The sequence below is a fragment of the Globicephala melas genome, chromosome X, assembly GCF_963455315.2.
Source record: "Globicephala melas chromosome X, mGloMel1.2, whole genome shotgun sequence".
Lineage (NCBI taxonomy): Eukaryota > Metazoa > Chordata > Mammalia > Artiodactyla > Delphinidae > Globicephala > Globicephala melas.
This window is the reverse complement of record NC_083335.1, coordinates 73,054,539-73,081,408: the sequence shown is the minus strand read 5'-3', so window position 1 is coordinate 73,081,408 and position 26,870 is coordinate 73,054,539. Positions and strand designations below refer to the sequence as shown.

The 26,870-nt window shown below is 38.7% G+C and overlaps 1 protein-coding gene across 5 annotated transcripts in view; it reads right to left on the bottom strand.

The window, feature by feature from the left end:
• The window catches only part of HEPH (hephaestin), a 95,165-nt gene that overhangs the window by 53,008 nt on the left and 15,287 nt on the right, over nt 1–26,870 (bottom strand). For all 5 annotated transcript variants that reach the window (XM_030851429.2, XM_060292866.1, XM_060292868.1 and 2 more), the window contains exons 5-11: nt 23,351–23,533; nt 22,014–22,268; nt 19,675–19,843; nt 18,371–18,507; nt 5,390–5,521; nt 2,759–2,970; nt 1,619–1,769 (exon numbers count right to left, since the gene is read on the bottom strand). In XM_030851429.2, coding sequence (XP_030707289.1) covers nt 1,619–1,769; nt 2,759–2,970; nt 5,390–5,521; nt 18,371–18,507; nt 19,675–19,843; nt 22,014–22,268; nt 23,351–23,533 — 1,239 coding nt within the window. The remainder of the gene's footprint in view (nt 1–1,618; nt 1,770–2,758; nt 2,971–5,389; nt 5,522–18,370; nt 18,508–19,674; nt 19,844–22,013; nt 22,269–23,350; nt 23,534–26,870) is intronic.

Here is a 26,870-nt window from a genome sequence, read left to right as displayed (position 1 = left end):
CCCTTTGCCTGGAATAAACTTTCCCTCTGGTTTCTCTCTACAGCAAATTACTACATATCCATTATGCACTAGCTCAAATATCTTCTACCCTGTAAAGCAGTTTTTGCACTCTTTCTGGCTTCCTTGAAACTTTTCTCCCCACAAAATTCTGAAATGTCACTTACCACAGAGTCCAGTGATTTAAGTACAAATTTATCTCCCACACTAGATTGACCTAGCATGAAGCACATCATTTTTTCCAAGCACCTCGCATGTTACCTAGTACTTATCAGTTGTCAAATAAATTCATACTGGAATAAACTTGGTTTGTAGACTGTATTACTTTTTCCAACTGATGTAACTGACTGGTAATGAGAAGCAAGAGATAGAGCCAAAAGACAACACACTCGTTCTTGACCCTCTCCCACCCTGCATACTCCGCTCAAAAATACAGGGAGACCTGCTTGAAGCTGATCCCTTTTCAATGTTCCTACATCCACTGGAACCAGCTTTAATGAGTAACTTTATTTGATAATCCCCTGGGATGCTGATGGAACCATCGCTAACTGCTTGATTCTGCTTCCCCTACCTATAATGTTTGATTGCAAAGTTATTCAGACTTCAAGGCTCAGTCAAGCACTTCCTTCTTCCAGGAATCCTTTAACTGGATTGTTCCTCATTAATGTTCTCCTTTTCTGAATGCTATGTCACTTAAAAGCTGTTCCACACAATTTAGCACTTAATTATAGTCTGTCTTGAATATTCTATAATTGTTTCATGGGTGTTAGTTTCATTTCATTGCAAAATGCTGAGAGTTCCTTACAAACTTGGACCATGACTCCTCATTAATTCACTCACCCACCCACCTATTCATTAATTTAGTAGTTCACTAGTTCAATAACTACTTACTATATATTAGACCATGTAAAAGATACACAGATAAACAACAAACAATACTCACCTTTAAGGAGACTACACTCTAGCAGAAGTCAAAAGGCACGTAACAAATAACTACAATATTTTGGAGTGTATGGAACTTGCTATTGAAAGAGTCTGATAAAAATACAATAGTAGTTAGTAAGAGGGTATCATCATCCTGGGACTTGGTAATAAGAAATGAGGAGGAGGTAGCTTTTGAGTAGGGCCTTAGAAAATGAGAAGAATTTCCACTGGCTAAGAGCAAAAATGTAAGGAGGGGTATTTCAAGTGGAGGACAAATCATTACAAAAGCATGGACTCAGAAGAGTACAAGGTATGTCTATATAGAGAAAATATCCCTATTTGGCTGGAGTATGGGGTTGGGAAGCAAGAATAGCGGGTGATAAGAAAGAAGAAGATAAGACTGGAAAGGTATCATCCCAGCTTACTCTCCTCATTCTCTAGCGGATTCTTTGTGTGCAGTCCTCATTTTACAGTATCTTTTTCTAGTGTCTCCCATACTGTGTAACACAGAACAAAGCACAAGAAAGGACTAAGTATAAGATATGTTGTCTTAGGTTTAATACCTTGATGTAGCTTGTCTCTTGGGAAGAGATGACCGATAGGATCAATGTTTTCAGGAATGGATCATGATTAAATCTAGGCTAGATTTTACTTATAATCTCTCAGTTGTAGCTTAGGGTAAAAGCACTCCCCATACCATGCATCCGATTAGAGTCTTGGAAACCCTTGAAATCCTCTGAGATCAGTCGGGAATCCAACATAGCAGCTGCTTGATTGGCATTGCTGTACCAGCTCTTGTTCTCATCCAACACAGTGAAAAGGAGAAAGAATTCTTTATCCACTCCTTTCTGTAGTCCCAGTGGAAGAAAACAGAGTGGGAATAACCACAGTTTCAGCAGTTGTGGACTGTGCAGCTCCAGAGCCCAATGATCCCTGATTATTTTCCATTTCTTTTTCCAAACACAGATCCAAGCCCATATCTCCTGCCTAGAGCTGCAGTTGCTTGCTGTAAAGTTTTTCCTCAGGTAACTTCAAATTGCAGGTGGGTGAAGGGGGTTAGAATAAAGTGATAAGACTGGAGGGGAGGGATGTATGAAAGAGGCACAAGATTGTGCACAAGATTGATGAAGAGGTACAGAGTGTGATAGAAGAGAGCCTGGAATCAATTAAGGGAAGGAGTGGGGAAAGACGGCTGGGAGATCGGGGAGGGGGTGGCAGAGGATTCTATGGGAATGGAGAAGCTAGAAAATAAAAGAAAAAATAATTATACTAATTACTAACTTACTATTATTTTATTATTAATTTTAGTAATATTATTATTATTACTGCTAACATTTACTGAGTCTTTACTAGGTATCAGACACTGTGCCAAGCACTTTATATGGATTATTTTAATTAGTGTTCACAGAAACTCAAGATACCTTCTTCTATTGTTAACCCTTTACTGTAGATGAGGAAACTGAGACAAAGAGAGGTTAAGTAATTTGCTCAAGGTTAAACAGCTAAGATTTATGGGCTGGTTATGAAAGAAGGCAAGAAAATAGTAGGGCAGAGTTAGGAATTAGGAGCAAGGTTTAAGGGCCACTGAGGTTAAAACAATGAGGAGATGTTGGGAGAATATAAAATAGAAAGGAATAGAGACTAAGGAAGATATGTGTTTGTGAATAAAAGAATAGCATGCAAGATAGCATGAAGTCACCAACTATTAATTTCTGATTCAATAACTTTTGTTTTTATTCCTTCACTACTAGAACCCAGTTCCATGCTTAACTCCTATTCAGCAACCCAACCTCATCATCTTCCCAGCAGGCTTTCCAGCCAGAAACCATGGCAATACCTGCTTGCCATCTGCACCCAAGGCACCAGCCTTGCACACAAGCAGGGGGCCCACCAGACCAGAATTTGTATCTCTTATGGGATCAGCAGCAGAGAAGTACATCCAGGTGAGACAGGCAGGATCCTGAGCAGTGGGGCCAGCATTGGGAGGGACTGTCCAGCGGTATGTTACTTTCTCAAAGGGCTTAGCCACCAACCCAGGGTGGGATGAGCCTATAGGAAAAGACATAGAATTCATTACTCACATTGGCTAGAGTGAGTATCATCATCTCCAAACAGTGAAGTAAAGATCATAATCTACAAATGCATTTTGGAGTAGCAGTAGGAGAAGCAGCAACATAAAATATAGAATATTAAAAAAGGTTCTGAGTAGGAGTCAAGAGACTAGAGTTTGGTTTCTGGTTCTGCCACTACTTGTGATATGAACTGGGGAAATTTAAATTTCCCTAGGTTTCAGTTTTCCAAACTCATAGGACCCAAGGATTGAAAGAACTTTTAAAACTTATTTGGAATATCCCTCACTTAAAAACATACATTCATCTCCTCTTGTAGTCCTACCTCTGCTTAAAAGTATCCAGAGATAGAAGACTCACTACCTACCATCATAGCCTGTTTAATCTTTGAATGGTTCTAACTGTTGAACATATGTTCCTCTCTATGTGTATTCATGTATGTATGGATGTGTATATGTTTTGTATGTATGTGTGTGTGTGTGTGTGTGTGTATATGATACTAAGGCTGTAATTCCTTAAATAGACACAAGTCATGGTCAGGCAATTCACAGAAATTTTATTTTATATGTTCAAACCTATTAGTAATCAAATTAGTACAAGTGAAAATATAATTTTTTTGCCTGTCAAATTAACAAAATTTTACAAATTATAATAATCAGTTCTGGTGATAAGTGGTTCAAATGGCACTTACTCCTCTCACTCACCTATTAAAAGGGTAAGTGTAAATAAAAATAACCATTTTAGAAAAAATGTTGACAGAATGTATCAAAAGCCTTAAAAAGTTTATGTCCACAAAAAAAGTAAGATACAAAATAAATACTGAAAAGAATGTTCAACCTAATGCAAATAGAAATAACAGTGAGTTTTGTTGTTTACTTACAAGACTGACATTTTGACAATGATTAAAATGGCTGCCCTCTGCTGGTGAGGTTGTAAGAAAATGTGTCCTCCCTCTTGGTAACTGTTGATGGAATTCCAAATTGATGTGACTGCAAATTTTTCCAGAGAGCAATTTGGACATAGGTATCAGAAATTTTCATGTGTGCACCCTCTGATATTATTCCACATCTTAAATATATATTCTGATGAAATAATCATAAAAGTAGGCAAAGAAGCATACATAAGGATATTTGTAGTATAATTTATCATATGGTGGTATAATTTAGGATAGCTTTAACTTATTTTTTCTTATTCATTCATTGTTCCTAACTCTTTACATTTTTAAACATACAAAAAACCTTAAAAGATAGTGCGATAATTACCCTACCACTTGGAGTTGATTGTTAACATTTGGCCACCTTTTTTCTCTTTGTATTTTTTAAAATTTATTTATTTATTTATTTATTTTTACAGTAGGTCCTTGTTGGTTATCTATTTTATCACAGACTTGGCCATCTTTAATTTATCTAAATCTATGTGTATGCTTACTTTTTCTAAATCATTTGGAAGTGAAATGCAAACATAATGACATTTTACTTCTAAATACATCAGTAAGTATCTGCTATATTACCATAATAACATTACCAGACCTAAGAAAATACCCTAATATCATCTAACATCCAGACAAGCTTTGCACATTGCCCTTGGTGTTGTCTCTTTAATTCTTTTCCCTATGGCATTGATTTCTTGAAGATACTAGACCAGATGCATTGTAGAATGTTCTTTTATTCCAGATTTGTCTGTAAGTTTGCCCTTTATGCTTTCAGTATTTTTTGGTATTTTTGGCTTGAGGTTAGCAGGTGTTAATATTATTCTCAGGGAAAACAAGAAATTAACTACCCAATAATCCCACTTCTTGGATTTTTTCCTAAGCTAGTAGTCCAAACCAAATATATATATTCATTCATTGCAACATGATTTACAATATTAAAAAATAATGAAAGCAACCTACATGTCCAAATAATAGAAGATAAGGTAAAATCTATGTGTTAGAGTATTATATAGTCATTAAAATGTTTGTAAGATTATAATGACATAGAAAATGGACACAATATAATGGTAAGTGAAAATAGTAAGACACCAAACTATACAAAATATATCATCACAAATTTTTAAATATATAAATTTGTATAAACACAGAAAAATGTTAAAAGGTATATAAAATATATTGGCAATTTACTTATGAATGAACTTTATTTATTTTATAATTTTCCATGTTTATCAAAATTCCATAATACATGTACTTTCATAATCAGAATATATTTAAATATATTTAAAAGTAGTTGTCTCTTATTGATCCCAGCTCTGTCTCACTAAAATATCATACATTCATTCAACAACATCCGTCCATGGCAGTTAATTCTGCCTTCTTTTCTCTCTTTCACTCCTTTATTTATTTGTACTCTATAGGTACCTGTTATTATCTGTAGCCCACATTACTTGAAACCCTGCCTGCTCACCATCATTGTACACAGTTCCCTCGGAGTCTTTCTCATAAAAGACCCCATGAGGCTGTATGCTGAATGGCTGGGAGGCACGGTTGTAGAAGATCACCTGGATGGTGTCACCCACCTCAGCCCGGATCACTGGCCCTGGAAAATGGGAAGGAGAGACAATGGTAATGTAAACAGGATGATCAGGTAGGATGGAAGTAGGAGAGGGAAGAAAAGTAAAAAAGAAGTGAAAAAGATAGAGAAGTTTTTCCTCTGCAATAAGAAGAATAATCTTTTTCAAGTATATTGCAATTTACAGTTATAAAAAGCACTTTAAAGTCCACCACCTCATTTTGATCTTCAATCACCATTCAAAGGTATAAAAAGCAGATGATATCATCATTTTTCAGATGAGGAAACTGCAGCTCAGAGAGTTGGAACTGATCTGCCCAAATTCAAATGACTGAATAGGAAGAGAACCAGGTCCTGAAGTCAGGGTTTTCTCCTACTCCACTGTCAGGTCCAATCCCATTTCCCCAGTTCCCACAACTGCATTTCCTGGTAGAACTCAACTAAAAATCTGAGCTTGCCTCAATCCTAAACTGAATTGAAACAGATGAAATTATTATAACTTCTAGTCAGGTCCTGGACTAGGTAGTCTAGCCATCACTTCTACACTTACCTTTCTTCCATTACCTACCACATCTAACCTAGCCTGGAACAACTTTGAGATCAACAAGAAATACCAAGACAATACCTTGAGTACTTATGGTGGCTCTAACCCTAGTTCAGGGTTTCTGGCTTAGTTTTTACTCAATTGCTACTCCTAATGTTGCACTTCTGTTCAAAGACTAGGAACCTATACCCCACTTACAATAATGGAAAAAACAACTATACAAAAGATAAGCAATGAAATGAAGACAAAACACACGATAGACCAACTAGATATAATATATACAGAACACTCTACCCAACAAGAACAGAATACACATTCTTCTCAAGTGCACAGAGGACACATTCCAAGATAAACCATAAGTTAGGCCACAGATTAATCTCAATAGACTTAAAAATATATCACACAAAGTATTGTCTCCATCCACAATGGGATAAAGTAAGAAAACAATAACAGAAGGAAAACTGGAAAATTCACAAAGTTGTGGAAATTAAGCAACACACTTTTAAACAACCATAATATCAGAAAAGGGATCATAAGGGAAATTACAAAATATGTAGAGGAAAATGAAAATGACCACACAACATACCAAAAGATGAGAGGTAGTAAAAGCAGTGCTAAGCTGGAAACTTATACCTATAAACACATTTAAGAAACAAGAAAGTTCACAAACCAACAACCCAACTTTACAACTTAAGGAACTAGGAAAATAAAAGCTAACAAAACCCAAAGCTAGCAGAAGAAAGGAAATTATAAAGATTAGAGCAGAAATAAATAAAATAGAGAATAGAAAAACAATTTTAAAAGTCAATGAAAATGAATATCGAGAACATTCAAGATGGTGAAGGAGTAAGACGTGGAGATCACCTTCCTTCCCACAAAACATCAAAAATACATCTACATGTAGAACAACTCCTACAGAACACCTACTGAATGCTGGCAGAAGACCTCAGACCTCCCAAAAGGCAAGAAACTACCCATGTGCCTGGGTAGGGCAAAAGAGAAAAGTGGAAAAAAAGACAAAAGAATAGGGATGGGACCTGCACTTCTGGGAGGGAGCTGTGAAGGAGGGAAAGCTTCCACACACTAGGAAGCCCCTTCACTGGCAGAGATGGTGGGTGGACAGTGGGGAAGATTTGGATCCATGGAGGAGAGCACAACAACAGGGGCACAGAGGGCAAAGCAGAGAAATTCCCACACAAGGATCAGTGCTGACCAGCACTCACCAGCCAGAGAGGCTTGTCTGCTCACCCACTGGAGCAGGAGGGGGCTGGGAGCTGAGGCTCTGGCTTTGGAGATCAGATCCCAGGGAGAGGACTGAGGTTGGCTGCATGAACACAGCCTAAAGGAGGCTAGTGCACCACAGATAGCCAGAAAGGAGTTGGGAAAAAGTCTGGAACTGCCTAAGAGGCAAGAGACCATTGATTCGGGGTGTGCGAGGATAGGAGATTCAGAGCACTGCCTAGACGAACTCCAGAGATGGGCGCGAGCTGCAGCTATCAGTGTGGACAGCAGAGGCGGGTATGAAACACTAAGGTTGCTGCTACAGGAGATCAGCTCGGTGCTTTGTGACCACCTGGAGGGGTGGGATAGGGAGGGTGGGAGGGAGGGAGACACAAGAGGGAAGAGATATGGGAGCATATGTATATGTATAACTGATTCACTTTGTTATAAAACAGAAACTAACACACCATTGTAAAGCAATTATACCCCAATAAAAATGTTAAAAAAAAGAAGCATGTGTGCAAGCACAGGTCACTATCCACACACACACACCTCTCCCCCCAGGAGCCTGTGCAGCCCGCCACTTCCAGGGTCCCGAGATCCAGGGACAACTTCCCTGGGAGAACAAACAGTGTGCCTCAGGCTGTTGCAACATCACACCAACCTCTGCCGCCTCAGGCTCACCCTGCATTCCAGACCCCTCCCTCCCCCTGGCCTGAGTGAGCCAGAGCCCCCTAATCAGCCACTCCTTTAACCCCATTCTGTCTGGGTGGGGAACAGATGGCCACAGGAGACCTACATACAGAGACAAGGCCAAAACGAAAGCTGGAGCTGTGCGAACAAATAAGAGAAAGGGAAATCTTTCCCAGCAGCTTCATGAGCAGTGGATTAAATCTCCATAATCACCTTAATGTACCCTGCATCTGCAGAATACCTGAATAGACAATTAATCATGCCAAAACTGAGGTAGTGGACTTTGGGAGCAACTGTAGACTTGGGGTTTGCTTTCTGCATCTAATTTTTTTCTGGTTTTATGCTTATTTTAGTTTAGTATTTAGAGCTTATTATCATTGGTAGATTTGTTTATTGATTTGGTTGCTCTCTTCCTTTTTTTAACATATATATTTTTTCCTTTTTCTCTTTCTGTGAGTGTGTATGTGTATGCTTTTTTGTGTGTGTTTGTCTGTATAGCTTTGCTTTTACCATGTGTCCTAAGGTTCTTCTCTCTGTCCGTTTCTCTTTTTCTTTTTGTATAGTTTTTAGCGGTTGTTATCATTGGTGGATTAGTTTTTGGGTTTGGTTGCTCTCTTCTTTCCCTCTTTTTTAAAAATATTTTTTACTTTTTATTTTTAATATTTTTTTCTTTTAAATATTTTATTTTTCTTTATTTTATTTTTTTCTCCCTTTTTTTGAGCTGACTGGCTGAGAGGGTCTTGGAGTTCCAGCGTGAGCCTCTGAGGCAGAAGAGCTGAGTTCAGGATATGAGTCTACCAGAGACTTCCCGGCCGCACCTAATAGCAAAAAGCGAAAGCTCTCACATAGATCTCCACCTCAATGTTAAGACCCAGCTCCACTCAAAAAAACAGCAAGCTGCAGTGCTGGAAACCATAGGTCAAATAATTAACAGGACGGAAACACAACCCCACCCATTAGCAGAGAGGTCACCTAAAATCATAATAAGTTCACAGACACCCCAAAACACACCACTGGATGTGGTCTTGCCCAGCAGAAAGACAAGATCCTGTCTCATCCACCAGAACACAGGCACCAGTGCCCTCCACCAGGAATCCTACACAACCCACTGAAACAACCTTACCCACTGAAGGCAGACACCAAAAACAATGAGAACTACGAACCTGCAGCCAGTGAAATGGAGACCCCAAACACAGTAAGTTAAGCAAAATGAGAAGACAGAGAAATACACAGCACATGAAAGAGCAAGATAGAAACCAATCATCAGACCAAACAAATGAAGAGGAAATAAGCACTCAGCCTGAAAAACAACTCACAGTAATGATAGTAGATGATCCAAAATCTTGGAAATACAATGGAGAAAATACAACAAACGTTTAACAAGGACCTAGAATACTAAAGAGCAAACAAAAAATGATTAACAGCACAATAAATGAAATTAAAAGTTCTGTAGAAGGAATCAATAGCAGAATAACTGAGACAGAAGAATAGATAAGTGGCCTGCAAGATAAAATAGTGGAAATAACTACCATAGAGCAGAATAAAGAAAAAAGAACAAAAAGAATTAAGGACAGTCTCAGAGACTTCTGGGACAATATTAAACACATCAACATTCAAATGATAGGGGTCCCAGAAGAACAAGAGAAAAAGAAAGGCACTGAGAAAGTATTTGAAGAATTATAGTTGAAAACTTTCCTAATATGGAAAAGAAAAGAGTCAATAAATTCCAGGAAGTACAGAGAGTCCCATACAGGATAAATCCAAGGAGAAACACGCCAAAACATATATTAATCAAACTATCGAAAATTAAATACACAGAAAAAATATTAAAAGCAGCAAGGGAAAAGCAACAAAAAACATACAATAAAATCCCCATAAGGTTAACAACTGATCTTTCAGCAACAACTCTGCAGGCCTGAAGGGAGTGACAGGATATATTAAAAGTGATGAAAGGGAAAATACTACAACCAAGATTCCTCTACCCAGAAAGGATCTCATTCAGGTTCGATGGAGAAATTAAAAGCTTTACAGACAATAAAAAGTTAAGAGAATCCAGCACAACCTACCAGCTTTACAACAAATGCTAAAGAAACTTCTCTAGGCTGGAAACACAGGAAAAGGAAGAAACTTGCAAAAACAAACCCAACACAATTAAGAAAATCATAATAGGGACATACATATCAATAATTACATTAAATGTAGATGGATTAAATGCTCCAACCAAAAGACTGGCTACATGAATACAAAAACAAGACCCATATACATGCTGTTTACAAGAAACCCATTTCAGACCTAGGCACACATACAGACTAAAAGCGAGGGGATGGAAAAATATATTACATGAAAATGGAAATCAAAAGGAAGTTGGAGTACTGATAGTCATATCAGACAAAATACACTCTAAAATAAAGACTACTACAAGAGACAAGGAAGGACACTATATAATGATCAAGGGATCAATCCAAGAAGAAGATATAACAATTGGAAATATTTATACACCCAACATAGGAACAGCTCAATACATAAGGGAAATGCTAATAACCATAAAAGGGGAAATTGACAGTAACCCAATAATAGTAGGGGACTTTAACACCCCACTTTCACCAATGGACAGATCAACCAAAATGAAAATAAATAAGGAATCACAAGCTTTAAATGATACATTTAACAAGATGGACTTCATTGATATTTATAGGACATTTCATCCAAAAACAACAGAATACACTTTCTTCTCAACTGCTCATTGAACGTTCTCCAGGATGGATCATATCTTGGGACACAAATCAAGCTTTGTCAAATTTCAGAAAACTGAACACATATTAAGTATCTTTTATGACCACAACTCTATGAGGCTAGATATAAATTACAGGAAAAACGGCTAAAAATTAAAAACACATGGAGGTTAAACAATACACTACTTAATAACAAAGAGATCACTGAAAAAATCAAAGAGGAAATCAAAAAATACCTAGAAGCAAATGACAATGAAAACAAACCGACCCAAAACCTATGGTATGCAGCACAAGCAGTTCTAAGAGGGAAGTTTATAGCAATACATTCCTACCTTAAGAAACAAGAAAAATAAACAACCTAACCTTACACCTAAAGCAATTAGAGAAAGGAGAACAAAAAAAAAAAAACCCCAAAATTAGCAGAAGGAAAGAAATCATAAAGATCAGATCAGAAATAAATGAAAAATAAATGAAGGAAACGATAGCAAAGATCAATAAAACTAAAAGCTGGTTCTTTGGGAAGATAAACAAAATTGATAAACCATTAGCCAGACTCATCAAGAAAAAAAGGGAGAGGACTCAAATCAATAGAAGTAGAAAAGAAAAAGGACAAGAAAAAACTGACACTGCAGAAATACAAAGGATCATGAGAGATTACGAAAAGCAACTATATGCCAATAAAATGGACAATCTGGAAGAAATGGAGAAATTCTGAGAAAAGCACAACCTTCCGAGACTAAACCAGAAAGAAATAGAAAATATAAACAGACCAATCACAAGCACTGAAATTGAAACCATGATTTAAAATCTTCCAACAAAGTCCAAGACCAGATAGCTTCAAAGGCGAATTCTATCAAATATTTAGAGAAGAACTAACCTATCCTTCTCAAATTCTTCCAAGATATAGCAGAGGGAGGAACACTCCCAAACTAATTCTACAAAGCCACCATCACCCTGATACAAAACCTGACAAAGATGCCACACACACACACACACAAACAAAAACTACAGGCCAATATTGCTGATGAACATAGATGCAAAAATCCTCAACAAAATACTAGCAAACAGAATCCAACAGCACATTAAAGGGATCACACACCATGATCAAGTGGGGTTTATCCTGGAAATGCAGGATTCTTCAATATATGCAAATCAATCAATGAGATACACCATATTAACAAACTGAAGGATAAAAATCATATGATCATCACCATAGATGCAGAAAAATCTTTGACTAAGATCAACATGCATTTATGATAAAAACCCTCTGGAAAGTAGGCATACAGGGAACTTACCTCACCAAAATAAAGGCCATATATGACATACGCACAGCCAACATTATTCACAATGGTGAAAAACTGAAACAATTTTGACTAAGATCAGGAATGAGACAAGTTTGCCCACTCTCACCACTATTATTTAACATAGTTTTCAAAGTTTTAGCTACAGCAATCAGAGAGGAAAAAGAAATAAAACGAATCCAAATCAGAAAAGAAGAGGTAAAACTGTCACTGTTTGCAGATGACATAATACTGTACATAGAGTATCCTAAAAATGCCGCCAGAAAACTACTAGAGCTGATCAATGATTTGGTAAAGTAGTAGGATGTAAAATGGAGAGATATACCACATTCTTGGATTGGAAGAATCAACACTGTGAAAATGACTCTACTGCCCAAAGCAATCTACAGATTCAATGTAATCCCTATCAAACTACCAATGACATTTTTCACAGAAGTAGAACTTTTTTTTCACAATTTGTATGGAAACACACAAGACCACGAATAGCCAAAGCAATATTGAGAAAGAAAAACCAAGCTGGAGGAATCTGACTCCCTGACTTCAGACTATATTACAAAGCTACAGTAATCAAGACAGTATGGTACGGGCATAAAAGCAGAAATATAGATAAATGGAAGAGGATAGAAAGCCCAGAGATAAACCAATGGACTATGGTCACCTTATCTTTGACAAAGGAGGCAAGAATATACAATGGAGAAAAGACAGCCTCTTCAATAAGTGGTGCTGGGAAAACTGGACAGCTACATGTAAAAGAATCAAATTAGAACACTCCTTATCACCATACACAAAAATAAACTCAAAATGGATTAAAGACCTCAATGTAAGGCCAGACACTATAAAAGCCTCAGAGGAAAACACAGGCATAACACTCTGTGACATGCATTGCAGCAGATCCTTTTTGATCCACTTCCTAGAGAAATGGAAATAAAAATAAATATAAACAAATGGGACCTAATGAAACTTAAAAGCTTTTGCACAGCAAAGGAAACTATAAACAAGATGAAAAGACAACCCTCAGAATGGGAGAAAATATTTGCAAATGAAGCAACTGACAAAGGATGAATCTCCAAAATATACAAGCAACTCATGCAGCTCAACAGCAAAAAAAAAAAGCAATCCAATATAAAAATGTGTAGAAGACCTAAATAGACATTTCTCCAAAGAAGAGATACAGATTGCCAACAAACACATGAAAGGATGCTCAACATCACTAATCATTAGAGAAATGCAAATCAAAACTACAGTGAGATATCACCTCACAACAGTCAGAAAGGCCATCATCAAAAATCTACAAACAATAAATGCTGAAGAGGGTGTGGAGAAAAGGGAACCCTCTTGCACTGTTGGGGGGAATGTAAGTTGATACAGCCACTATGGTGAACAGTATGGAGGTTCCTTAAAGAAACTAAAACTAGAACTATCATATGACCCAGCCATCCCACTACTGAGCATATACCCTGAGAAAACCATAATTCAAAAATTGTCATATACCACAATGTTCATTGCAGCACTATTTACAAAAGCCAGGACATGGTATCAACCTAAATATCCATTGATAGATAAATAGATAAAGACAATGTGGCACATATATACAATAGAATAATGCTCAGCCATAAAAATAATTGAAATTGAGATATTTGCAGTGAGGTGGATGGACATAGAGACTGTCATACAGTGTGAAATAAGTCAGAAAGAGAAAAACAAATACCGTATGCTAACAAATATATATGTAATTAACGAAAATGGTTCTGAACAACTTAGGGGCAGGAGAGGAATAAAGACACAGACCTAGATAATTGACTTGAGGACATGGGGAGGTGGATGGGTAAGCTGGGTGAAGTGAGAGAGTAGCATGGACATCTATACACTATCAAATGTAAAATATATAGCTAGTGGGAAGCAGCTGCAGAGCACAGGGATATCAGCTCTGTGCTTTGTGTCACTGTAGAGCGGTTGGATAGGGAGGGTGGGAGGGAGATGCAATAGCGAATGGATATGGGGATGTATGTATACATATAGCTGATTCAATTTGTTATACAGCAGCAACTAACACAACATTGTAAAGCAATTATACTCCAATAAACATATTTAAAAAAATCAATGAAACCACAAGTGGTTCTTCAAAATGGTCAACAAAATTGAAAAATCTTTAGTTAGATGGAGTAAGAAAAAAGTATAGGAGATTCAAATTACTAAAATCAGAAATGAAATTGGGGACATTACTACTGATTCTACAGAAGTAAAGAAAAAAATGTTTATAAGAGATTATATAAAAAGATTATAAGAAATATTATTTAAAAGATTATAAAAAGATTATAATTTGTTTGTAAACCAACAAATTGGAAAACCTAGATAAAATAGACAATTCCTAAAACAGAAAAACAACCAAGAATTAATCATAATGTAATAGAAAATCTGAAAGACCTATAAAGAGATTGAATCTGCCATCAAAAATCTGGGAATTAAGAAAAGCCCTGGACCTGATGGCTTTACTCGTGAATTCTACTAAACATTTAAAGAAGTAATACCAATTCTCAAATATTCCCAAAAAAATTGTAGAGGAGGGAATACTTCCTAAATCATTCTATGAGGTCAGCATTACACTGATATCAAAGCCAGGCAAAGATATTACAAGAACACCACGCACCAATATTACTTATGAACACTGATGCAAAAATCCTCAATGAAATACTAGCAAAACAAACTCAGCCACATATTAAAAATATTACACTGTAAAGCAATTATACTGCAGTAAAGATGTTAAAAAAAATAAAAATACATTCAATTCTAAAAAAAGCAAAAAAAAAACAAAAAACAAAAACATTACACACCATGACTAAGTCGGTTTTATTCCTGGAATGCAGGAATGTTTCAACTTACAAAAATTAATCAATGTAATATATTATGTTAAAAATGAAGGGAAATAATGATCATGTTAATTGATGCAGAAAAAACACTTGACAAAATTCAACACCTTTTAATAATTAAAAAAAAATCCAGAAACTAGAAATAGAAGGAGTCTACTTCTATATAATAAAAGCCATATATGAAAAACCCACAGCAAACATCATACTCAATGTTGAAAGACTGAAAAGTTTTCCTCTGAGATCAGGAAAGAACAAGGATGCCTGCTTTTACCACTTGTATTCAACATATTACTGGGGCTTCTAGCCAGATCAATTAGTCAAGAAAAAGAAATAAAAGATATCCAAATTGGAAATGAAGAAGTAAAATTATCTGTTTGCAGATGATAAGATCTTTATCATACTTATTTAGAAAATCCTAAAGTGCCCACAAAAAACTGTTAGAATCAATGAATTAGGCAAAGTAGTGAGATACAAAATCAACACACAAAAGTCAGTTGCACTAACATTGAAAAATCTGAAAAAGAAATTACAAAAGGAATTCCATTTATAATAACATGAAAAGAATAAAATACTTAGAATTTATTTAACCAAGGTTGTGAAAAACTTGTAGAATGAAAACTACAAAACATTGCTGAAATAAAATAGATATAAAAAATGGAAACAGGGCTTCCCTGGTGGCACAGTGGTTGAGAGTCCGCCTGCCGATGCAGGGGACGCGGGTTTGTGCACTGGTCTGGGAAGATCCCACGTGCCGTGGAGTGGCTAGGCCCGTGAGCCATGGCCGCTAAGCCTGCGCATCCAGAGCCTGTGCTCCGCAACGGAAGCGGCCACAACAGTGAGAGGCCCGCATACCACACACACAAAAAAAGGAAACACATTGCATGTTCATAGATCAAAAGACTTAATATTGTTAAAATGTCAATACTACCTATAGATTCAGTGAAATTTCTATCAAAATCTCAATGATGATTTTGAAGAAGTGGAAAAACCCTTTCTAAAATTCATATGTAATCTCAAGGGACTCCAAATAGCAAAATAATCTTGGGGAAAAAAGAACAAACTAGAAGACATCACATTTCCTGATTTTAAAACTTACTACAGAGCTATGGTAATCAAAACAGTGTGATATTGGCATAAAGACAGACATAGAGACCAAAGGAATAGTATAGAGAGCCCAGAAATAAACCCTTGCACATATGAGGATAGTCTTTTAAACAAATGGTGCTGGGAAAACTGGATTTCGATATGCAAAAGAATGAAGTTGAACCCTTACCTAACACCATATGCAAAAATTAAATAAAAGTAGATCAAAGATCTAAATGTACCTAAAACAATAAAACTCTTGGCAGTAAACATAGGGCAAAATATTCAGGATACTGGATTGGGCAATGATTTCTTGGCTATGACACCAAAGACACAGGTAACTAAAAAAATAAACATATTGTATTTCATGAAAAAAAATTTTAAGTGTGCATCAAAAGACACTACCAGCAGAGTGAAAAGGCAGCCCACAGAATGGGAGAAAATATTTGCAAATCATACATCTGACAGGAGATTAATATCCAGAATATATAGAGAACTCCTAAAACTCAACAACAAAAAAATAATCCAACTAAAGTTGCGCAAAGGACTTGAATAGACATTTTTCCAAAGCAGATATACAAACGGCCAATGGGCACATGGAAAGATGCTCAACGTCACTAATCATCAGGGAAATGCAAATCAAAACGACAATAAGCCAACTCCTCACACCCATTAGGATGGATACTATGAAAAAAATCAGAAAATAAGTGTTGCCAAGGATGTGTAGAAATTGGAACACTTATGCACTGTTGGTGGGATTGTAAAATGGTGCAGTCACTGTGGAAAACAGCATGGTGGTTCCTCAAAAAATTAAAACTAGAATTACCATAAGACCCAGAAATTCCACTTCTGTGTATATACCCAAAGTAATTGAAAGCATGTCTCAAAGAGACATTTGTACACCCATATTCATAGCAACATTATTCTAAACAGCTAAAACGTGGAAGCAAACCAAGTGTCCATTAATAGATGAGTGGATAAGCAAAACTACAATGGAAATTCTGCAATATACTACAACATGGATGGACCTTGAGGACATTATTCTAAGTGAAATGTTAGTCACAAAAAGACAAATATTGTAAAATTCCACTTATATGAGGTGCTTAAGGTAGTCAAAATCATAGAGACAGAAAGTAGAATGGTGGTTGCCAAGCGCTGGGGGGAGGGAAGAATGGGTAGTTATTTTTTAATGAGTATAGTGATTCAGTTTTACAAGATGAAAAGAGTTATGGAGATGGATGGTGGTGATGGCTGTGCAATGCTATGAATGCATTTACTACCATTGAACAGTGTACTTTAAAATGGTTAAGATGGTAAATTTTATGTTATGCATATTTTACCACAATAAAATATTGAAGAAAAACAAGGACTGGGGACCAACACTGAATACCAGCTAATGATAGCTCCTTACTACTCGCCACCCACCCTCTTTCCCAAACCCAGGTGGGTTTCTTCTCCTTATATCTCCCTATCCAGCTAATGAAACAGCAATTGTCCATGTTCAGGTCTCCTAAAATCAACTGGCACAAACCTATCCCCAGAATATGGTCCATTACTTTATTTCATTTTCAAAGTTTTTTCCCATCTGATCTATCTTATTTCCTGCTCTACCAAGTGACTAAGCCACACCAAACCTTCCTATAGTAATTCAGTGCTATACTGTGATTTAGGCCTTCTAGATACCTTCTCTAAGGTCAGGCCCTAAGCTTTGTTCCACAACCCTCACCATAGCAAGCATGTCTGCATGTCATGCCAATCTGCTCCTGGTCCCGTATTGCCAAGAACATGAACAGTCTTACTGCCTTATATAGCCCTTCAGAAATACACCTAGAGAATAACGTTTAAAAGTGTGATATGGGGCTTCCCTGGTGGCGCAGTGGTTGAGAGTCTGCCTGCCGATGCAGGGGACACGTGTGCGTGCCCCCGTCCAGGAAGATCCCACATGCCGCGGAGTGGCTGGGCCCGTGAGCCATGGCCGCTGAGCCTGCGCGTCTAGAGCCTGTGCTCCGCAACGGGAGGGGCCACAGTAGTGAGAGGCCCGCGTACCGCAAAATAAAAAAAAAATAAAAATAAAAAAGTGTGATATGTACAACACTGCTATCAGAAGATGTTCAATGAAAAAAGGTTTCAGTAGCAAAGCAAATATAGAAATGCTATATACTCTACTCCCATCTTGGAGATTCATGATGAACAAAAATAAATCCAAGGCTCTGGGAAGCCCTGCATCAAAGAACACTATTTAACTGTTTAACTTAGTGTTTTGCAGACAAATTCAGACCTATAACACTTTCTCACAAAACACTCATCTCTTGGGACTCACTTTGGGAAATGTTGGTCTAGAGTGTGTTTCTGAGCTGTCATCAGCCTCCAGTTTCTAAGCCCTTCCCAATTCTCTGGCTCTAGTCAATTAAATTCACAAGTTAAGGATTCCTCACCCAGGATTCCAAGATGCTTATCTTCCTCCAGCTGCACCTTTTCCTGGAATGTCTCATCTTGGAAGGCTTCATATCGAACTTTCCAGTAAGTACCCCCGATTCGGCTGGAGCTCTTCTGGAAGAATTTATCTGAGCCACTGGCATATAAGGAGGCAAATTTCAAATTATTTAGCCATGTGTCAAATAGGTTTCCATCTCACCCTTTTTCTCATCAAGTTATGGATCTTTGTGATTAGGAAGGACCTCAGAGATCATCCAGGTTAACTTCCACCCACTGAAGGTATTTCCTCTGGTGACAACACAAATTAACAATACACAGCTTCTGCTTGAGCCTTTCCAAGATCAGGGAACTTATTTTCAGAGAAAGCAATTCCTTTTACTGTTGTATAGAAATAGGCTGAAATCTTCTTGCTTGTAAGTTCTAGACACTGGGATCAGTTTTGTTCTCCAGAGTTAAGTAGTCTTACATCTGTCCTTAATCATCCTCAGGTACTCAAGATCCTTTCTTCCCTTAATCAATAATATCTTTCTTTCAAAAATGAAATCCCACTAACTTAACAAGATGAGCTGCAGATTCTTAGAAGCCATGCTGACACCCAAGTGCCTACTTTCCTATGTTTTCTGCAGATTCATTCCATTATGTCCTACTGGAAGAATAAACATGATTGGGTGTCCTAGGATATTTCTCCATAAACTCTCTTAGTCATCTATCAAGTGCCTCTTTTGAAAAACCTTGAATCACTGATAGACCAGTGAGTAAGTATAACTTAAGGCTTAGCAACTGATTAGGGCACTAACCTTCTACTCTATCTTGCCCACATCTGAGTCATGGATGAGGCATGAGAATTTGGAGAAATTCCTCCAAAAGGATGAGCATGGAATGGCCACAGGCAGGTTGCTTCCCCTCTTCCTACACTTCTCAGAGTGCATTTTACACTTCAGCTTAAATGTCTCCTTCAGACTATGGTAAAGAAAGGAAGGAGCAAAGACGTAAATAATTAGTAAATTATTTTAAATGATCCGGTCCCACCTGGACCTTCTTTTCTGCTTGGACTCTTTGCTGGGAATATGACTCTTTGCTTGGACTCTTTGCTGGGAATATGACATAACCATACAAAAAGTTTTATAGCTCCCCAAGAGCAAGCACTTCTGGGGGCTACAAGAATTTGGCTATCAGTTGTGCCATGTAACTTCAGACAAACAATGATTGTGATCCCCAAGTGAAGTGAGAGATTTCTGAGAGGGAATAATAGGTGTGTGTTGTTGGGCCCAGGAGTAGGGAGAGGGAATACACTACCTCTTACCTGCCTGGCTCCCTCAAATTCTTCCCCGTACTCCCATCATGCCCCATTGGGCCGTAGTCCCATTGAATCTCATGGGCCTCAATGAAGTACTGCCGGACTTTGCCTGTGAGTAGGTTCATGGGAGGTGCCATGGAGCAAGACTTGATCTTGTAGAGTGCTTGCATGCCATCTGCAGGAAGAACATCATGGCTAGCTCCATTCCACCCAAAACATCTTCTACCCAGGTGACTCAGCTTTCTCCTTCTCCTAATGTTTCCCCCTTCCACCTTCCACTAGGCTCTTTACCCCTGCCTCCAAATGGGCTACTTTCTCTCACTCCTAAAGAGCCTAGCTGGGAGAGAGAAAGCCTATGTGGGAATTCAAATATCTCCACCTGCTCACCACCATTGACTCATTTACCAGACCCTTGCTCTTGCCTCTGCAAAATGCTTACATTGTAGCAACATCACAGAGCTTGAAGTCAAAATACCTGAGTTCAAGTCCAAGACTTATCCTTATCTATAGGACCTTAGGCAAGTCACTTCCTAGACCTGAGCTTAACCCCTGATTTGTAAATGGGGAGAATAGGGAAATCTACCACACTAGGCCCATGGGAGCATCAAATTTTAAAAAGAGGAGTAAGTTATTTGTAAAGTGGGAAGCTCCCAAAGTAATGGAACATCATCTACACATGAAGATGAAGCTTCACACTTGGGACTGTCAGGAAAATTCAGATTCTAAGTAGTGTTTCCAAATGTGGAAGATGTTACATTGAGGCATAATGGTAATGGATGATGCTGTGTTATATTTGCTTGGCTAATTATAGAGGTCATTCAGGTACATTATCTCATCTGAGTCTCACAACATCCCAAGGAGATTTGAAATTTGAAATCAGAAATCAGAGGTATGAAGAAGGAGGAGGTAAGGATATTCATTTTTGTTGAATGTGTACTATATGCCAGGCCCTGTGTCAGGTGATTTACATATGTTATCTCCTTCAGTCCTCATAACTAGCCTATGAAGCAGACTTTTAATGTCCCTTTTTGAAGATTAAGAAAATTAAGGATCAGAGAGGTTAAGTAAATTGCCCAAGATTACATAGCTAGTCAGAGGTACAGTTGAGATTTAAGTGCCTATCTTTTAACTGCAAATTTGAGTACTCATTTTCTTCTCTTGTATCCAGGATCTTGGTCTCATCATTCCCCCATCTCTAAGATTCAAAATCCCATTATCTCTCTGAAACCTCATTACAACTTTATATGGTAGGAATCATTATTGCAATCCTCATGAGGAAACATAGACTCAAAAAAGTGATATGTCTTATCAAAGGTAACTAACTGGTGGAACCAGGTTTTGAATCCAGGCTTGTCTGGCTCTAAGGCTTATGTTTGTTTCACTATTGCACTGCATCCCTAACCTCCATCCACATTCATACTCTCTTATCCAGGTACATCTGGTACTGAGGGCAGACCCTGGACAATGGAACATGAATACCTGGCTCCTATTGGGTCAAACTTACCATTCCAGAATCAATATCCCACCAGTCTATAATTCCTCACCTACTCAAATCGACTTTCACATACTCACATATCATTTTCATGACTTTCACTTGATTTACCATACTTCAAATAATTCTAGAAAGTGAGAGCTGAAGATCTTAGAAACTATTTAAACCCAATCCCGCATTATATATATATATATATATAGCAAATGAAGCATAGAAGTGGGAAGGGATTTTTCCAAAATCACATAGAGATTTCTTCAGTTTTCCACAGAGCTGAGACAACTTGAACCTTCTAATCACCTACCTAATGCTCTTTCCATTGTCTCATAGGTTCCTCTGGTCCTCTGATGTTTCTCACTGCACAGGGCCATTACCTCAACCATTCTTCTTCTAAAAACCAAACCTTCTAAACCTATTGCTGTTGGATTCTAACTAGAGTGTCACTACTTGCCCACAATACTCCATGATCTCCTGAAAAAGCCTTACTCTTCTTTAACTAATTACTCCTTCACTCCCTGTTCAATCAGCAGCAAATACTATCAGGTCTTAATTCCTTAGAATTCTGAGCAAAAAAAAGGCAGCTTAAAAGTTCACTCATCCATTCCTATACCACCTTATGTTAGAGATGGGGAAGATGAAACTCAGAGAGTAATGCCCCAGGTCAACTTGCAATTTAATGGCTGAGCCAGGAAAGAACCTGGAATCCCAGAATTCTAGTCTAATGTTTCATCATTTATATCCAACTATCTCACCTGAAAGACCAATTTTATGTCTCCAGGTCAGAAACCCAGCCTCCTGATAATCATCACTGCCACCTATGTCCTGTATCTGAAAGATCAGAGATGTTGGATCTCACCTTGCAAGTGACTATTCACTTGACAGCTAATTAACCAGGTGCCAGGTTCCCGGGGTACCATCTCAGCAGTCACAAAAGTGGCTGGAAAGATATGAGCCACATCAGTACGGTGGCCTCGGATGGTCAGCATCTGTCCATGGAAGAAAGCTGTGTGGACATCTACCTCGTTGCCCATGCCAAACAAGTGCCAGGCCACACGCTTCTGTGCACACATGCTCAGATCTGGTAAGTTTCCAAAGACAAAGCCATTGATTGCTGCAAAAGAAAATATCAGAGTTAGGAAAGGACAGCCCAATGAGAGAGGCCTTCCCATCAGACAATAATAATAGATAACATTTAGATGAGGATTCAAAGAGCACACTGTGCTGACCATATGTATTATCTTATATAAATCTCACAAACATCCCTGGGAAAGAGGCAGAATTCACTGTTATTATGTTAAAAAATGTGAAAATCAAAGCTCAGAGAGCTAAAGTTACTTCTCTCCCAAGACCACAAATCTATTATGTGGTAGAGCCAGGATTCCAACCCAGAAATCTGAGGAAGCTTTCTAAGAAATGGAGTTTATTTTACAAACTTTCTGTCCATCTAAACCAATTTCCTTCTGAAATTTCCACAGGACAGCTGTCAAGTTAGCTAACTAATTATCATAGTTATTACAAGCAATTGGTTTAAAACTAAGGGAAATTTGAGCTGTCCAAGCCATACTTTGCATCTTCCCTCTGAGTTTTCACCTCCCCTTGGGACTCTCTCATTTTGCGCCCACCTCTGTCACCAAGTAAATCACTCCCAAAAATAAATGAAAGCAAAATCACTTACTTTCATTTCTAAACTCAGTTCTCTGTCCATGCCCCAGGCTTTTGTGCCTTTAGTTTGTTTTAAATTTAATTAAGATGGTCAACTCCCTTATGGGAAATCATTTATTTTCTCTACAAAATGTGTAATTTTAACAGTTTGCATCCTTTTTAGAACAAAGAAATGTTCACTAATTATATCAGTAGGCAATCCTCACCAAAGTGACCTGAGCATATAGTATATGACTTTGGAGTCCACAACCTGGGCTATTCCACTTTAGAAAGCAGGGTACCTAATGGCAAGAGCATAGCCTACGCAGTCAGACATATCAGGGTTGGAATTTTAGCTGTGCCATTTATTTTCTGTGTAATCCTAGAGCCTCGGTTTCCTCATGAGTGAAACGGGAAAACCATCTACTACTCACGGTCTTTGTGAGAATTAAAAGGAACAAGGTATGTGAAAACATCCACCAAATGCTAGGCCCAGTGGAGACCCTCCATCAATGTTCACTGTCATAGTGTGGCCACATACTCCCACCTTACCATGCATCCTATTGCTCTCCTGAAAGGTCTCATCTTCTATGTCAACTGAGGCAGGGTCTGAGCAATAAGTGGCAATGTTCTCATTGATATGCCAGCTAAGGTTCTCATCTATCACACTAAAGAGGAGGAAGAAATCATTGTCCACATCCTGCCGCTGAGGAGGGAAATTCCCATCCAGGGTTCCTAGGGAAAGTAAGAAAAGAGCGTTTAAGAACCTTCTTTCTTGGAAGCGGAGGAAGATGGCAGAAGAGTAAAACGCGGAGATCACCTTCCTCCCCACAGATAAGTCAGAAATACATCTACACGTGGAACTGCTCCTATAGACCACCCACTGAACGCTGGCAGAAGACCTCAGACCTACCAAATGGCAAGAAGCTCCCCATGTACCTAGGTGGGTTTAAAAAAAAGAAAAAACAGAAACAAAAGAATAGGGACGGGACCTGCACCAGTGTGAGGGAGCTGTGAAGGAGGAAAGGTTTCCACACACTAGGAAGCCCCTTCGTGGGCAGAGACTGTGGGTGGCTGAGGGGGAAAGCTTTGGAGCCATGGAGGAGAGCACAGCAACAGTGGTGTGAAGGGCAAAGTGGAGAGATTCACGCAGAGAGAATCGTTGCCAACCGGCACTCACCAGCCCCAGAGGTTTGTCTGCTCACACGCCGGGGAGGGCGGAGGCTGGGAGCTGAGGATCGGGCTTTGGTCAGATCACAGGGACAGGACTGGGGTTGGCGGCGTGAACACAGCCTGGAGGGGTTAGTGCACAACGGCTAGCCGGGAGGGAGTCCGGGAAAAAGTCTGGATCTGCCGAAGAGGCAAGAGACTTTCTCTTCCCTCTTTGTTTCCTGGTATGCGAGGAGAGGGGATTAAGAACGCTGCTTAAAGGAGCTCCAGAGACAGGCGCGAGCCGCGGCTATCAACGCTGACCCCAGAGATGGGCATGAGACGCTAGGGCTGCTGCTACCACCACCGAGAAGCCTGTGTGCAAGCACAGGTCACTAACTACACCTCCCCTCCTGGGAGCCTGTGAAGCCCGTCACTGCCAGGGTCCGGTGATCCAGGGACAAGTTCCCCAGGAGAATGCATGGAGCGCCTCAGGCTGCTGCAACGTCATGCTGGCCTCTGCCGCCGCAGGCTCACGCCACAGCCGTACCCCTCCCTTGCCCCGGCCTGAGTGAGCCAGAGCCCCCGTATCAGCTGCTCCCTTAACCCCATCCTGTCTAAGCACAGAACAGATGCCCTCAGGTGACCGACATGCAGAGGCGGGACCAAATCCAAAGCTGAACCCCAGGAGCTGTGCGAACAAAGAAGAGAAAGGGAAATCCCTCCCAGCAGCCTCAGGAGCAGCGGATTAAACTGCCACAATCAACTTCATGTACCCTGCATCTGAGGAATATGTGAATAGACAACGAATCATCCCATATCGAGAAAGTGGACTTTCAGAGCAAGTTACATTATGTTTTCGCCTTTTCCTCTTTTTGTGAGTGTGTATGCGTATGCTTCAGTGTGAGATTTTGTCTGTATAGTTTTGCTTTCACCATTTATCCTAGGATTCCATCCTTCCGTATGATATTTTTTTTACTTTTTTAAAAAAATATTTCCCTTAATAATTAGTTTTTTTAAATAAATTTACTTTATTTTATCTTATTTTATTTTATCCTCCTTCTTTCTTTCTACTTTTTCTCACTTTTATTCTGAGCCATGTGGATGAAGGGCTCTTGGTGCTCCAGCCAGGAGTCAGTGCTGTGCCTCTGAGGTGGGAGAGCCAGCTTCAGGACACTGGTCCACAAGACACCTCCCATCTCCATGTAATCTCAAATGGCGAAAATCTCCCAGAGATCTCCATCTCAACACCAAGACCAAGCTTCCCTCAAGGACCAGCGAATTACAGAGCTAGACATCCTATGCCAAACAACTAGAAAGACAGGAACGCTACCCCATCCATTAGCGGAGAGGCTGCCTAAAATCATAATAAGGCCACAGACATCCCCAAACACACTACCAGACACGGACATGCCCAACAGAAAGAAAAGATCCAGCCTCATCCACCAGAACACAGGCACTATTCCCCTCCATCAGGAAGCCTACACAACCCACTGAACCAACCTTAGCCATGGGGGACAGACACCAAAAACAACAGGAACTACGAACCTTCAGCCTGTGAAAAGGAGACCCCAAACACAGTAAGATAAGCAAAATGAGAAGACAGAAAAACACACAGCAGATGAAGGAGCAAGGTAAAAGCCCACCAGACATAAAAATTGAAGAGGAAATAAGCAGTCTACCTGAAAAAAATTCAGAATATTGATAGTAAAGATGATCCAAAATCTTGGAAATAGAATAGACAAAATGCAAGAAACATTTAACAGGACCTAGAAGAACTAAAGAGGAAAAAAGCAACGATGAACAACAGAATAAATGAAATTAAAAATACTCTACAAGGGATCAATAGCAGAATAACTGAGGCAGAAGAACGGATAAGTGACCTGGAAGATAAAATAGTGGAAATGACTACTGCAGAGCAGAATAAAGAAAAAAGAATGAAAAGAACTGAGGACAGTCTCAGAGACCGCTGGAACAACACTAAACACACCAACATTCAAATTATAGGGGTTTCAGAAGAAGAAGAGAAAAAGAAAGGGACTGAGAAAATATTTGAAGAGATTATAGTTGAAAATTTCCATAACATGGGAAAGGAAATAGTTAATCAAGTCCAGGAAGCACAGAGAGTCCCATACAGGAAAAATCCAAGGAGAAACCCACCAACACACATATTAATCAAACTATCAAAAATTAAATACACAGAAAACATATTAAAATCAGCAAGGGAAAAACAACAAATAACACACAAGGGAATACCCATAAGGTTAACAGCTGATCTTTCAGCAGAAACACTGCAAGCCAGAAGGGAATGGCAGGACATATTTACAGTGATGAAGGAGAAAACCTGCAACCAAGATTACTCTACCAAGAAAGGATCTCATTCAGATTTGATGGAGAAATTAAAAGCTTTACAAGCAAGCAAAAGCTGAGAGAGTGCAGCACCAACAAACCAGCTTTAGAACAAATGCTAAAGGAACTTCTCTAGGCAAGAAACACAAGACAAGGAAAAGACCTACAATAACAAACCCAAAACAATTAAGAAAATGGGAATAGGAACATACATATTGATAATTACCTTAAATGTAAATGGACTAAATGCTCCCACTAAAAGACACAGACTGGCTGAATGGATACAGAAACATGACCCATATATATGCTGTCTACAAGAGACCCACTTCAGACCTAGGGACACATACATACTGAAAGTGAGGGGATGGAAAAAGATATTCCATGCAAATGGAAATCAAAAGAAAGCTGGAGTAGCAATTCTCATATCAGACAAAATAGAGTTTAAAATAAAGACTATTACAAGAGACAAAGAAAGACAGTACATAATGATCAAGGGATTGATCCAAGAAGAAGATATAACAATTGTAAATATTTATGCACCCAACATGGGTGGACCTCAATACATAATGCAAAT